Source organism: Carya illinoinensis, chromosome 1, assembly GCF_018687715.1.
Source record: "Carya illinoinensis cultivar Pawnee chromosome 1, C.illinoinensisPawnee_v1, whole genome shotgun sequence".
Taxonomy (NCBI): Eukaryota; Viridiplantae; Streptophyta; class Magnoliopsida; order Fagales; family Juglandaceae; genus Carya; species Carya illinoinensis.
This window is the reverse complement of record NC_056752.1, coordinates 10432392-10447593: the sequence shown is the minus strand read 5'-3', so window position 1 is coordinate 10447593 and position 15202 is coordinate 10432392. Positions and strand designations below refer to the sequence as shown.

At 35.6% G+C, this 15202-nt stretch overlaps 1 protein-coding gene across 1 annotated transcript; it reads left to right on the top strand.

The window, feature by feature from the left end:
• The first annotated feature begins 842 nt into the window (after positions 1–842).
• LOC122310165 (origin of replication complex subunit 5) lies at positions 843–5966 on the top strand. The gene is made up of 5 exons (XM_043124046.1): positions 843–1028; positions 2833–3701; positions 3803–4222; positions 4980–5295; positions 5403–5966. Exons 2-5 carry the CDS (start codon positions 2869–2871, stop codon positions 5451–5453), a joined length of 1620 nt encoding a protein of 539 aa, XP_042979980.1. The 5' UTR covers positions 843–1028; positions 2833–2868; the 3' UTR covers positions 5454–5966.
• Positions 5967–15202: the final 9236 nt, after the last annotated feature.

The window sequence follows — 15202 nt, the reverse complement described above, 5'->3', positions numbered from 1 at the left end:
CATAACTAGTTATTTAGTGTTTTAAAAATGGATTGCATGGCTAGGAATAATCGATCTTGAATAAGCAATGACATATCTGTTTCTCTAAAATATATAGGTATGTATAATTTAGTCGAAGAGGATGAAAAATGAAAAATTTTACTCAGCAGCTTTGCACCACATACTTATTTAAGGGAGAAGAAAAAATAAAAAGACTTGAAAAGTATACCTACATTGAATAGCCAAATTGCTAACTAACTCAAACTTTTGGCAATACTATTGAATAAATATATTAGATATTGTACCTAAGCTAAACTTAATTTTCATGAATCTCTAATATTAGAGCACACCATTGGCATATTAGAACATTTGCATTGGCTTAGCCACATGCGTGTGAAATTCATAAAGGGCGATGCTACTATGCCGCCCAGCGATTACCGCTGGGCGTGCCGCCCTTTGTAAATTTTTTTTTCTTTTTTGTTTCTTTTTTCATTTCACATTTTTTTTATATATTTAAACATTTTTAAAAAATATAAAAAAAATATCAATACACTTAAAATCACTTCCTTAATCACTAAGTAAAAAAAAATATTAAAAAAAAAAAAATTTGTGACCAGCGGTCACTTTGAGGGGGCAAATAGAAGGGGCATACAAGCATTTCCCATTCATAAAATGGCTAAGTACAAGTGGCTGCCGGGCCGGTTTTTATCCGGCCAGGAACGAAACCCGGATAACCGGATTTCCGGTTATGGTTTTCGAAACCCGGGTTCATATGACAGTTATATCCGGTTCGGACCCGGGTATGATATCCGGGTTATTATACGGAACCCGGTTAACCCGGGTGTATATAAAGTGAAAAAAAAAAAACAAAAAAAAAACCCTAGCCTCTGAACCCACCTGACTCGGGCAAACCCGTCTCCTACCTCTCTAGCGCCGAACCCTCTCTCAGCCTCTCCGAAACCATAGCCATCGTCCCTCTCTGAGTCTCTCGGAAACTCTAGCCGTCGTCTTCATCCTCGTGCCTCGTCTTCATCCTCGTGCCAATATATGTAAGTAGATGCTTCTGTAATGCTACCGTCTTCATCCTATATGCTTTTGTTGGTTGATTAGATTTTATATTGTTTTGGTCATTTCGTGCCTATAGTTTCTGCGTCTATGGTTACCCATTCTGAAAAGTTAAATGGGTTTGTTTAGCTTAAACTGCCGATAGCATTAGGGTTTATTTTCTTTCTTCTCTGTTTGTTGGAAATCGATCACAATTAATCTGGGTTCATTATTTAATTATATATTTATTCATTAAGAAAAATCGGCAGATTCTGCAAAATAATTAGATGATCATGAACTGCTATATATATACATATGATTTTATTTTAAGATCGAGCAAACTCTCTTATCTGATACATATATATATGAGCTGCTATATATATATACATATGATTTTATTTTATTTAACTATAAATTACTTTATTAAGGGATTTTTCTTCTTATATATTGCCTTTTTTTTTTTTTTTTTTTCCATCTGTTTGGGTTTTCTAGAAATAGAGGTACCAGATGTATGGCTTTGGTAAATGTAGTATTATACGTGTAGACACCTGCAAAATAATTAGATGATCATGAACTGCTATATATATACATATGATTTTATTTTAAGATCGAGCAAACTCTCTTATCTGATACATATATATATGAGCTGCTATATATATATACATATGATTTTATTTTATTTAACTATAAATTACTTTATTAAGGGATTTTTCTTCTTATATATTGCCTTTTTTTTTTTCCATCTGTTTGGGTTTTCTAGAAATAGAGGTACCAGATGTATGGCTTTGGTAAATGTAGTATTATACGTGTAGACACCTGCAAAATAATTAGATGATCATGAACTGCTATATATATACATATGATTTTATTTTAAGATCGAGCAAACTCTCTTATCTGATCACATATATATATATATATGAACTGCTATATATATATACATATGATTTTATTTTATTTAACTATAAATTACTTTATTAAGGGATTTTTCTTCTTATATATTGCCTTTTTTTTGTCCATCTGTTTGTGTTTTCTAGAAATAGAGGTACCAGATGTATGGCTTTGGTACATGTAGTATTATACGTGTACACACCTATGTGGTAGCCCACTAGCCCTTGGTTGGCTGGGTAAAAATCCATTTCTCACCCAACCAGCTCCAAGTGCTACCCTTTCCGTTTTTGTTTCCTTGCATTTTCTTTTCTTTTTAGTTTTCTCAAATTTACTAATTTCGAGTTTAGAAATTATATTTGTATAAGAGTCGTACAATTTTTTATAAAAAATAAATAAGTACAAGATACATATAAAAAAATTTATTTTTTTAATAATAAATTTTACTATTTTTCAATACCATCGTTTACTATTTTAACTTGTAAACCAAAGTATTAAATGGAAAATGATTTAAATAATTTTTATCCAAATGTAATATAACAATTAATTATTGATACTGCATAATGAAGAGAAGGATCATAAATTTTTCCTATTTTTCCATTTTGGAGCATCTTAATTAGATTATATAAATGCAAATTAATGAAGAATTCAGTTGATAGAATTTAAAAATACACCATATTAAATTATGCAATTTCAAAAAAGTTGACTTTTAGGTACAGTAAATTTAATTATGTCGGTCATATTTGATTGATACTGTCCAAATAAATAAAGAACTATTTTTCAAATATATGTCTCTAAAATAAACTCTCTTATCATATTTGATTGATATTGCCTGCTGATTTTTAATGTTTCTTAGAGTGCTTTCATATACTTGTTTTGTTGTAATTTTTTCTCCTAACGTGAAAATTTCTTAATTTTTCACAGAAAAGAATCTTTTTTGGCTCCTGCAAGTTTTATTAGATGGGTAAGGAGGAAAGCCCACAAGTAACCAGAAGAACAACAAGGTCTTCCTCTTCTACTCCTGTTGCCAACAATGTGGTTGAAACGACGAAAACAAGTGAACATGAACCTCTCACGATCAATGACCTAGTGTTTGGAGAGGACCCCATTAGCTTGGATGATCTATTATCTAGCTTTCCAAGTAGACGTGTTCAGATTCTTGAGCTTGTGCACCTTTTGGGTCCCTCTAATTCTCCCATGCTTCCTCTCTTTATTTATGGAGGTGCTTCTACTGGGAAAACCAGTATCATTCTACAGACGTTCAGGCATCTCAACCGCCCTTTTGTTTATTCAAGTTGTCTTACTTGTTATAGTCCTCGTATCCTGTTTGAATCTATTTTGAATCAACTGATGCTTCATAGAAAAAATGCAATGAATGGTTATTCAAGTGTAAAGCGCTGTGAAAAGCCTGCTGATTTTGTTAATTTTCTCCGTGAAGCCTTGAGTAATGTCATAAATAATCTTATGGGGAACTCTGGAAAATTGAACACCAAAAGATTGGTTAGCCAAGCTCGTGGAAATACAGTCTACCTAATATTTGACAATTTGGAGCTTGTTAGAGCGTGGGATAAAAGTTCCACCATATTACCTTTTCTGTTCAATCTCTACGATGTTCTGAAGATGCCTGAGTTGGGTCTAATCTTTGTGAGTAACACGTCGCCTGATACATATTACTCAAGTATGGGTTACATAGAGCCAGTGCCTGTTTATTTTCCCGATTACACAGAAGATGATCTTCGTCAAATATTCATGAGAAACCAAGCAAACCGGAAGGTTTATTCATCTTTTCTTGAGTAAGAATAAATTTTTAATTTGAATTATTTTTATATCGCATTCCTGATCTTCTGTTTAATAGCTTGTGTAATGAACTTGAGTTTTGTTTCTTGTCAAACAGTGTTGTACTAAGGCCTTTCTGCAGAATTACAAGAAGGGTGGATGAATTATCTACTGCCTTTGCACCATTATTTGCAAAATATTGCGAACCTTTAAGTGACTTGGGAGTTGTTCCCAGAGAAGAAATGAAGAGAAGACTGTTTAGTCATCTTCAGCCACATATTGCTCCTTCTCTGAATGAGGTATTTAAGATTTCATCTAAGCCTTCCCCTGAAGCTGAATCCAACAAGGAGATGAAGCAGAAGGGCAGCAGGAGAAGATTCGCAGGTTGTGAAGAAATTGATGAGTTAGATTTTCACATGTCAACTTCTGCAAAATATCTACTTATATCAGCATTTCTTGCATCAAGAAACCCAGCTACCCTTGACGCCTCTCTTTTTGATTCAATGGGTGGTTTTAACAGCCGAAAACGAAAGAGGAAGTAAGTGCATTAAAGTCTGACATTCAATCTATGATTTATAAGTCTATTCTGTTGGAGATGGTAGGGTTTTCAGATTTGAAAGTACTAACTCCGAAGTAGTATAGGATGTAGCTGTGCGCCTATGAACCCATTTGCTTTCCTTTGCAGGGCTGTATTCTTATGTTTTTTAGTTTGTGATGGCTAACTTCAATCCACGCTTTTTTGTTGCTTGTTAAGATATAGTATTATTTTTCCAATGCCTATTTGAATATTTCTCTCCTAGGATGGCTCCCATGAACCTTGCCTTGGTGAGGTTCAACGTCATTAAAAAAAAAAAAAAAAAAAAAAAAAAAAAAAAAAAAAAAAATTCTAACATTACTTGAAAATCTAATATTCTATTAGGACCAAACAATGATTGACAGCTAATCAACCGATACCTGTCTGCATTTTTGTAATATTGATTCTGTTTGCCTTTTGTTTTGATTTTTTATGTAGGATCTGGCCACTTTTAAACTAATATTTACAAATTGACTGCCTATATAATTATTTTCTTGGTGTCACCCTTTATAATGAACATATCGAGATCGTGTCCAATGTTCTCATACAAAGGCCAGGTAGGAAGAGAAACGCCAGGGATCAGTCCACTTCAAGAATCATAGAGAATTGACTTCCCTAGCTAGGAGTTTTAACAATCCCAAACCCATTGCTTTTGTTTCACCTACTATCATGTGCATGCCTTGCTTGCATAATTTCATCTTCTATATATGTTCATGCTTAGGCCCTCTCAAAAGTCACTGGAGCAGAAGGAAACTGCAGAACAGGAATTACTGATGAAGGGACCAGGAACTTTTCCGTTGGAGAGGTTATTAGCCATATTTCAGTGTATCACATCTGTAGCAGAAGGTTCAGTCGACGAAGAGGAGCAAGAAAATGAAGGGTTAGGAGTTCAACGTGGGGATAGTGGACTCATGTCTGATGTTCTGTTGCAACTATCCAGTCTCTGCAATGCTAATTTTATCATTAAAGGAGGAAGCTGCCCATTGGAGGGTTCAACTCGATATCGATCAACGGTGTCTGAAGAAATGGTTCTCAAGGTAATTTTTGTGACTCATATAAGTATCAAATTTTATGTAGATATATATATATATATATATATATTGCGTCAACTCTCTTTTACTTCTAATATTGAAGTGTTTTACAGGTGGCAAGGAGTCTTAAGTTCCCTTTGTCGAAGTATTTGTATAGAAGATAACAATCTGTGATGTGGAAGCTACTAGTTACAAGGTCATGAACTCAAAAATATCTTCCACAGAAAGTTTGTGAAGAAAAAGCTCAGATGCTTATAATTTCTCGCACAGCCTCTGCAATGGTGATCGTCATGAGAGTGTTGAATGGACAACTCAAAATAACTGGTTTTGAGTGGACATACGTACTGATTATTGTTGTCCATTGGATGGATGAAGTCAGCACTTATTGCTTAGGGACTGGAAAATAAAAGGTCAGGTTGCTAACTAATCCCGGTTGTTTCTCATACCTAATCTCCATCATTTTGGATGGGGTGGGTGTGGCAGTGTCTAATATGGATGGTACCCTCAAATGTCAAGAATATTGAATGAGGGTGTTTGTCAACTTTTTGAAGTTTAGAAGGGTGCTAGATGATTTTGTAGTTTCAGGTACTGAAACGCATAAAACGCCTAACTAAATGGAAAAGTGTGGTCTCCCTCGTCCTCATGTAATAAAATTAATTTGGTAACATTCATGACTATATATATGTGGTAGAAAAAATCGTATATATATGAGTTCATCGACCTAGCTAGGTAGAGGCATTAATGGTGTAATACGAACCGAAAGAGTTGGGCAAAAGAAAAAGGGTAATAATAGATCATCGAGGTATTAAGCTGGCATTTCTTCAATGAGAAAAGCTTCAAACCGGATTTGGTGCAAAATGTTATTTTACACCTTTCATTCAAAACCTGACACGTAAGTGGTCTACGTTTATTTACGGTGGAACCTTTAGCTCTCTATTTTTCCGTAAAGCCACTCTGATGTCTCTCTTTCTCCACCCCAACGCTCATCTCCCTTACCATCAGTCATCTCTCTCTCATCTCAAACCTGTCACCTCCCTTTCCATATTAGATTTTATTCCAAACATTTGATCTCCCAATTTCTTCCTTGATGGAGCTTAAAGTGTAAAAATAAAGGAAAACTTTCTTGCTACTCAGTCTTTCAGGACCCCTTCCCCATAGAGCTGCTTTAAGATTATATATGGAGAATACCATCTAGTGAACTCATAAAAATTATTTGTATTAGTAAAGGTTCTATGACAGTTTATACAGAATCAAAATTTAACAGAAAACCTTGATTATTGAGAAGATCTTAACCCAAATAGCCCTTTTCTAACTAAATAACATTTCAAATCCAGGCAACCAATGGTATAATAATATATTGCGTAAACTGCTTCACCCAAAAACGAATTTGTTAAGAGGCATTTTTTCTGCATAGTTTTCAAATAGAGATGAAGATTTGGACAAACACTAAATAAGTCTCATTCTCAATAAAATACGTTGTGGTTACACTTGATGAATAAGAAGAACGAAATCAATAAAAGAAAATTGCAAACGTGAAGGGATGGAATGCTTTTACTTGTTTATCCTTGGGCGATAAGGCTGGAGGTACGAATCGAGAAATAGAGATGACATTTTATTGATGCGAATGTCTGAGATAATCAAAGCTATTACACAAGCCTCTCCTAGTTCCTCTCTCGCTTTGGGTTTTTGTGTGTTTGTCCTTATAAGTAGAGAGAGAGAGAGAGAGAGAGAGAGATGGGGAGAATTGCATTACATTTGTTTACGTGTATCCACTTTTATCATTCATTTCTTAGATTGCCTACGTGTCACTCTTCTATTCAAGGGTGTAAATTCTATATGCACAGGGTGTCCGTTCTCTATTGCCTCTCTTCTTCAATATATAGCAACGTACGTAAAGAGAATATGGGCATGCATGAAAGAAGAACATCATTTGATCTTCTTCTCTTTTATTTTTTTTTAATTTTTTTTATTATCATTTTAAGAAAAGAACAAAATTCCAATTTTATTGATAGTTTTTACTTATGGCGGAGAAATACCATAGTTACAGCCGAATGCTTGAAAATTACATATAATCATAAAATTCAAACCCAAGTATCAAAATAACATGAATAATAAAAAAACAAAACACTACACAAAGTATTGAACTACGCATAAGAAAGACAACAAAATAAAAAAACATACCTCAACCAAAATACTAAAATAAAAACAAACCTAATATAGAACTTGTGAACTACGTTGAATAATGTGTAACCCAACTTGATCCATTTGAATAGCTTATAAAATGTCTTTCAGAAGACTATTTTTATCAGCAAAAAAACCTCATTGCCACTAGTACCCATCTTGCCTAATCTGTCTGCTGTATGATTCGTTTCCCTAAAAGAATGAGAAATCCTCATCACTACCAATCGAGCCTTTAATTTAGCTTCGTTCCAATACCTATGACTTCTCCAAGGGACTTGGTCATCCCACTCCCATCACTTTACCACAAGCTTAGAATTAGTTCAAATTCCAATATGCGTTATATTCATATGTATATAGAAACTAAGGCCATCTGAGAGGGCTCAGATCTCAGTATTATTATTGGGGCTTATGCTATAGTATTGGACAAAAGCAAATATCATGTGACCATCCGCATCCCTAAGGATAGTACTTCCATTTTCGCTTCTTCCATGATTCCCCAGATTACTCCTATCAACGTTAAGCTTAGCATAACCTTATGCTGGTCGCATCCATTTCAAGATGTGAATAGTCTTTTTCTTGATAGGCATTGTCATTAATCCTAGTTGTTTTGAAACTGCACCATCAGAGCATTTGATAAAAAGTTTATTCGTTTTGGTGTGTATAATTTGAGATAACAAATTCTTGTTGTATAGCAAACTTGCTCCCTAGTTTCAACAACCCCCTTCATGCGAACTTTACATCTGTATAGCCACAGAAATCAGCTGATTAAAGAAGGAAGAATACCAATCACAACACTGATCTGCGATACCGCTTGAGCTTTAGATAACTATTGTTGTATTTTACCACCCTTTGTACGATTTGGCTAAAATTTCAGAATCAAAATCGACTAAAAAAAATCCTAGACATAATCAGGAAGCTCTCCCAAAAGAAGCAAATGGTCCAATGATTCACAAGCAGTCACTTTACAACATTCACATTTAGAGACCATAGATATATTCAATTTCATAAAAATTTGGTCAAAAGGTAAACTTTTGTACATACATTTCCATATAAAAGTAGAAATCTTACTTGGAAGTAAGCTATGCTAGATCCATTTAGCCCATGGCACTTTGTCACTTTGTATATAAGTGACTTGCCAAGCTAACAACGTAAAAAACTTACCATTTTGTTCAGCTCTCCAAATAGGTATATATGGACTTGAGGAAATTTTAATGTTTTGTAACTTCAGTTTTTGACATAAGGAATTCCCAGCCTTTATTGATGATCCATTCAAATCCTCTAAGTACTAACCTCACCAACGGTTTCAAAACTTTCCAGAAATGTGATTCATAGGAACATAGATGTAGGAGGAAATGATGATGTTGAACTTTATTTTTGGCTTGGAAAAATATTGCCCAAAGAGATCTCCATACAGAAATTGCCAGACAAATTTCGTATGGAGGACTTTTTCCATGTCTTCCAATCTCCATATTCTGGGCCCACCCTCTTTTGTAAGCCTACAAACTTTATCCCATGCCATCCATTTCTTTTTCTTCTTACCATCTTTGCTGCCCCATAGGAAATCAGTAAATATTTGATTTAACTTGTATAGGACAATGCGAGACATATTTAGCACTGCTAAAAAATGAATAGGCATGTTGGACAACAAATGCTTCAATAATACAAGTCCTCCTCCCTTAGAGAGTAAGGCTCCTTTCCACGAGACTAATTTCTTTTGCACTTTTTGAATTAATAACTCTACATGAGTGGCTTGTGTACTACCTGTACCTATTGGGGCGCCTAAGAATAAACAAGGAAATGAGCCCTCATGAGAACCAGTAGTTTGAAGTCCAATCGTCTTTCGAGATGTGGAAGCTTGTTTAGCAAAATACATAGCAAATTTGGTATGATTTACCTTTTGACAAGAAATATTTTCATAAAGCTGTAATGTATCCATACATGCCTTCAATGATTTTTTGGATCCAACTAAAAAAATTGTTAGATCATCAACATAAAGAAGATGAGAAATTCGAAGACAATCTTTGTGAGTTTTGTAATCAAGTATCTTACCATTTGCAACACTCTTATTAAACAAGCGACTCAAAACTTCTTTAGCAATGATGAATAAATAAGAGGACATAGGATTTTCTTGTCTCAACCCCCGTGAAGATGGAAAATAACCTTTACTGGTGTCATTCATGAAAATGAAGAAAGAAGGGGTGGTAATGCAATTTGATATCAATTGTCTCCATTTTGCAAAGAATCCCAACACTTGTAGAACTTCTAAAATGAAACTCCATTCGAGCCAATCATATGCTTTAGTCATATCTACCTTAATCATCACATTGCCTCCCCGCACCTTGGAATTAACGCTATGTAACATTTCCTGGGCAAACGTAATATTTTCATGTATGTTACGCCCTCTAATAAGCTCCTTGCTCTTTCGAAACAATTTTTGAAAGAAGAGGATTTAGTTTGTTAACTATAATCTTTGAAAAGATTTTGTAAATCACAGAACACAAACTAATAGGCCTGAGTTTAACAAAACATGTTGGCTTATCCTCCTTAGGAATGATCACAATGAAAGTGGATAAATAAAATAGAGGAAAATGAGTCCCACTAAAAAAACCTGCAGCTGCTTCAACTAGATCTTCCTTAATGATATCCTAGCAATGCATAAAAGAACAAGATCCAAAACCGTCAGGTCCAGGACTCCTGTCTTTGGGAACATTAAATAAAAGTTATTTTTACTTCCTCCAAGGTTGGACTTTGGCATTAAATAAATCATTTTCCTCATCTGTGAAACCTGCTTGAAATAGATCCTACCAAATTTCCATATGTTGCACCCCTTCCATGCCTAAAGCAGCCTAAAAGTATTGAACAACTTCTTCATGAATCTCCTGAGGGGAGTTAAGAGTCGTTCCATTTTTCAAAATCATCTGCTGAGGCATTCCTCTATTTCTTTTAATCAGTAAAGTAGCATGTAAGAATTTAGAATTTGAATCCCCTTCTTTAAGCCATCTCATTCAAAATTTCTGTTTAAGAAGAATTTCTTCTTGAAGTAAAAACTGCTCAAGCTCTTTTTGTTTAGAATCAAGTTGCATTTCAAGATCATGACTGTGATTAATCATCAATTGAGCTTCTAGGTTTATGATATCATCTTCAGTATTCTGTATGTGACTGTCAACTCGACCTAAAATCTCTTTGTAACTTAGTCTAGAGCTACATTCTATCTAAATATCCACAGCTAGCATAAATAAAAGAGGCCATAAACGATATCAAATGACAAATAATAACCCTAGTAATGGTCTGTTGATGAATTGAAACATGTGAAAATAAAATATCATCCTGCCATATCAACCAAATCTTACCCAATTGATCTTCATTTGATAAAAAAAATTTCTGCATATTCAACTTTTTGGCTATTGTTTTGAACTTACTAAAAGCTATGAAAGGCTAAAAAATGGCAATAATTTTAGGTTGAAACTTTTTTACTAGTTTTTTTAGTTTCCCAATTGTGGGCATATTCCCAATCCCACATATATTCCAAACTAAAGTTGTGAGAATCATGTAGGATCAATAAATATAGTCCCATGAACTAGGGACAAATATTTCTTCTTTTTTCCTTTCTTCTTCACAGCTTGGGCCTTCCCTTCAAAATCAGATTTATACCCCCTGTGTCTTGTGAGAACTTACTATGGCTTGTAATAGTCATTCCTCATGATCAAGATCCTTAAGAGAACTGAAAGAGTTTGAGATAGGAGTCACAAGACCTTATTTTATATATGAATCACTTTTATGTAATTCACTAGCAACCTTATGCGGGCTTGTTCCTTTAGGTTGCAATAGATTAGACCCTCTTCTTAGATCAATCTCAACCTGGGGTATTACTCCTTGAGAAGCCTTTACGTGTAATGACTTAGATTGACTACTATATGTGCCATTTTTGGATTGAATGGGCTTCTGATTTATACATCTTACTACTCCGTCATCTAGGTCTTGGCCTACTTTAACTTCTTCTTCAATTGTTGTGTCTTCAATTTCCACCCTTTCTAAGCTAATTCCATGCACGTGTTCAAGAGGCTCATAAGACAAGAATGCATCTTGATTTGCTGTCTTGGTATGAGTCTGTGATTTAAGAGCTGGAGTTTTAGCCTCATTCTTTCCTTTTTCTCACTCCATCACCTTGTCTATTTTCGTCGTAGAGCAGGGCCTCACCATTGAATTTTGAACTTTAATGTTTTCAATCAACCCATTGTTAATTTGACTTGGATTCTCATGATTTATAGAATTTTAGTTAGCATTCTGAGTATTATGAGAGTTTTTAACAACATACTGCATATTCGTAGCTTTTTCCTTCGGTTTATTTCTTATAATCAACTGGTTAGTCTTAGTGGCATTCCTACAAACACATGGTGGGTGACCTTGTTGCCTACACTTAGTGCAATAGGCAAGCATCTTTTCATACACAACAGTTTGCCAAAAGCCACTAGCTTATGATGTACCCACCCAGAAACCATCAACCAACGATGTTGATATATCCATTTCAATACAAACTCTCGTACAAGAAGGTCTAGTTCTATTAATGGTAGGATTATAAGCTCTCAAAAACCTTCCCATAGCACCCAAAAGCATGCGAAGATAAGGAAGATAAAACAAAATGCAAAGGCAGAGATGGAAAATTTACCTAAATAGGAGTTAGTGGAGGTTCCTTACGCCTATTAAATTCTGGATACCATTTGAAAAATCTGTAAGTGAACCCATTCATCTCTCAATTTTTCCTTGCCCATGCAAGTCTGCTTCGTTCTTCGACATCACCATGATATTTCGGTTATCAAAGATCCCAATTGTCGGGATATTAGCAAGACTCCAACATTTCAGCACATGCAATTTGATGTTATCTAAGGATGGTTGACCTCTTGGAAATTTCAGCACTAACATATTCTTCATAGATTTCTCTGCATGGGCCAATTCTTTCTCTGAAAAGATGAAAGCAGGGGAGTTGTTGATCTGAATCGATGACACCATAGGAATCCTAGATGAGAGAAGCGACGGAGCCAGTGGTTTCAATAGTTTGCAAAGGTGTGGGAGGTCTCTGTCGTTGAATTCGACGGAGCCTGTGGTGGTTCCATTTAGTAGGAAAGCGATGAGTCGTAGAGAAAAAATTATAAGGCGAGTGACCGCAAGAGCACGATTCATATGGAGCCTTGAAGTTTGGTAGAATCTTGTGGAAATTAAGGCTTACGATAATAGATGATCCTAGAAGTCATGCATATCAATCTCCCTTGATTGCAGTTACGCATAATTCATGGAGTTAATTTTTGTTCATTTCCTTTTATGTAAATAATTAGCTGTGTATAAATAGGCATCTCTCTTGTAATACAATACAAGTTTTTCAATACAACACCAACGTGTTCAATATTCTTATATGGTATCACAAGCTTTTTCCTTCTAATTGAGTTGATCATTTGTCCTTTTTTTTTTTTCTCTTCCGCTATGGTCCAAACCCCCTCTCTTCTGTCACCAACTCCTCCAGTTCTACTCCTTCTACCGAACCTCATATCATTGCCATCAACGCAAATGCTCAGCTTCCCTACAAGTTGACCTCTTCCAATTTTCTTGCATGGCATGCCCAACTTGACAGTCTTGTCATTGGGTATGATTTCATCATTGGTTCCAACCCGTGTCCTATACTCTTGAGTAACCCCACTGCTGAGACCATTGCCGCTTGCAGTCGCTGGATTCGCCAAGATAAACTTCTTCTTAATGGCATTTTTGCTTTAGTTTCTATGAGCATCATGCCTTTAATTGCTGCCTCAAGCACTTCAAGAGAAGCTTGGCTTAAACTGACCCACATCTATGCAAATCGTTCTTGAACAAGGGCCATGCAACTCAAGGACACCCTCACTTCTTGTCATGGTTCCAAGATTGTTAGAGAGTACCTTCAACAACTGAAATCCACTACTGATGAATTGGCACTCGTTGATTCACCACTCACAAACGATGATCTCACTTTTTACATTCTCAATGGCTTGGGATCCAGATTTTATGATAGTGCAAGTTCCATTCGCACTCAAGAAAATCCACTCACCTTTGAAGAGCTCCACGACTTGCTTGTTAGTCATGAGACCTATCTCCATCGTCTTGAGACGTTGCAGCAAACCACCGTTGCTACTGCCAATTATCATTAGAAGAAGGCTTCTCCTTCTTCCTCTCATAAAGGCAAGCCTCATAGAGCCAACAACAAATCAAGGACTCATCAACGATCTTCCCAATCATAGAACACCAGTCAATCATCCAACAAAATCTCTGTAATCTGTTAGTTCTGTGTAGAAAATTCTGGACTCCATCTTCTTCAATTGCTAATTGTGCAACCACTGGATCCTTTGTAGACAAATCTTGGGTGCTTGACTTTGGCAGCTACCATCATATCACCTCTAATATGTCCAAGTTTTCTATCCATTCAAAACACAATGGAACCGACGAGGTCATAATAGGTGATGGCTTAGGTTTGAAAATTTTCCATATTGGCTCTGTCAAGTTTCAGTTTCCTCACCAAAGTGTTGCTCTCACCAATACTCTTTGTATAGCTGAAATTCATAAAAACTTTATCTCTGTTCATGAATTCACCAAGACCAATAATCTTGTGCTTGAATTTCACCCTTAGCATTTCTTTGTGAAGGATCCGATGTCGGGGGAGACATTAATGTAAGGATCATGTGACAAGGGCATCTACAAGCTGCTAGCAACACCTTGCAATGTTGGACATCCAAAGGCAGCTTTTACCACTGAATGTATTTCTTTTGAAATCTGGCATAACCGTTTGGGTCATCCCTCTTGACAACTTGTTACTCATTTAATAAAAGCTTTTCAATTGCCAGCAAATAATTGTTTTTCTACTTCTTTATGTTCTTTATGCTCTATTAATAAAAGTCAGAAACTTCATTTTCATGCTTCCAGCATTTCGAGTTCTTTGCCTCTTAAGTATTTGTTCACTGATGTTTGGAGTCCTGCCCCTCATCTTTCTCTAGAAGGTTACCGTTACTATGTGTTATTTGTTGACTATTATACAAAATATTGTTGGTACTTTCCTATGAAATTAAAATCTGAGGTTTCTAAGATTTTTCCTCAACTCAAGACCATCTTTGAAAAACAATTCTCTTTACCTATCAAACACCTTTACTTTGATAATAGAGGTGAGTTTGTTGCTCTTAAAGACTATCTTAGCTAGCATGGCATTAGTCATCTCACAACTGCTCCACATACTCCAGAACAAAATGGAGTGGCTGAATGCTACCATCGACATATCGTGAAAACAGGCATGACTTTACTCCATCTAGCCCATCGTCCATCCTCCTACTGGAGTTTGGCATTTCAAGTTGCGGTCTACTTAATTAATAGAATGCCAACACCTCTACACCCTCTCAAATCATCTTTTGAACTATTGTTTTTGTCTTCTCCAAATTATCTCAAACTTCGGATCTTTGGATGTCAATGTTTTCCTTAGTTCAAACCTTATTCCCAACATAAACTGGACCCAAAATCACGCCCATGTATTTTTGTTGGTTATTCCCCCTCCCTATGCACATACAAGTGTCTTGATCCCAACACAAATTGGATCTACCTCTCCCATCATGTTCGCTTTGATGAATCTGTTTTTCCTCACCAATCATCAGCTCCTTCACCACCTCAACATGTGTCTACCTCCCCTCAGCTTTAGCACTTGATCCCCTTGTGCCCTATCTATTTTAGC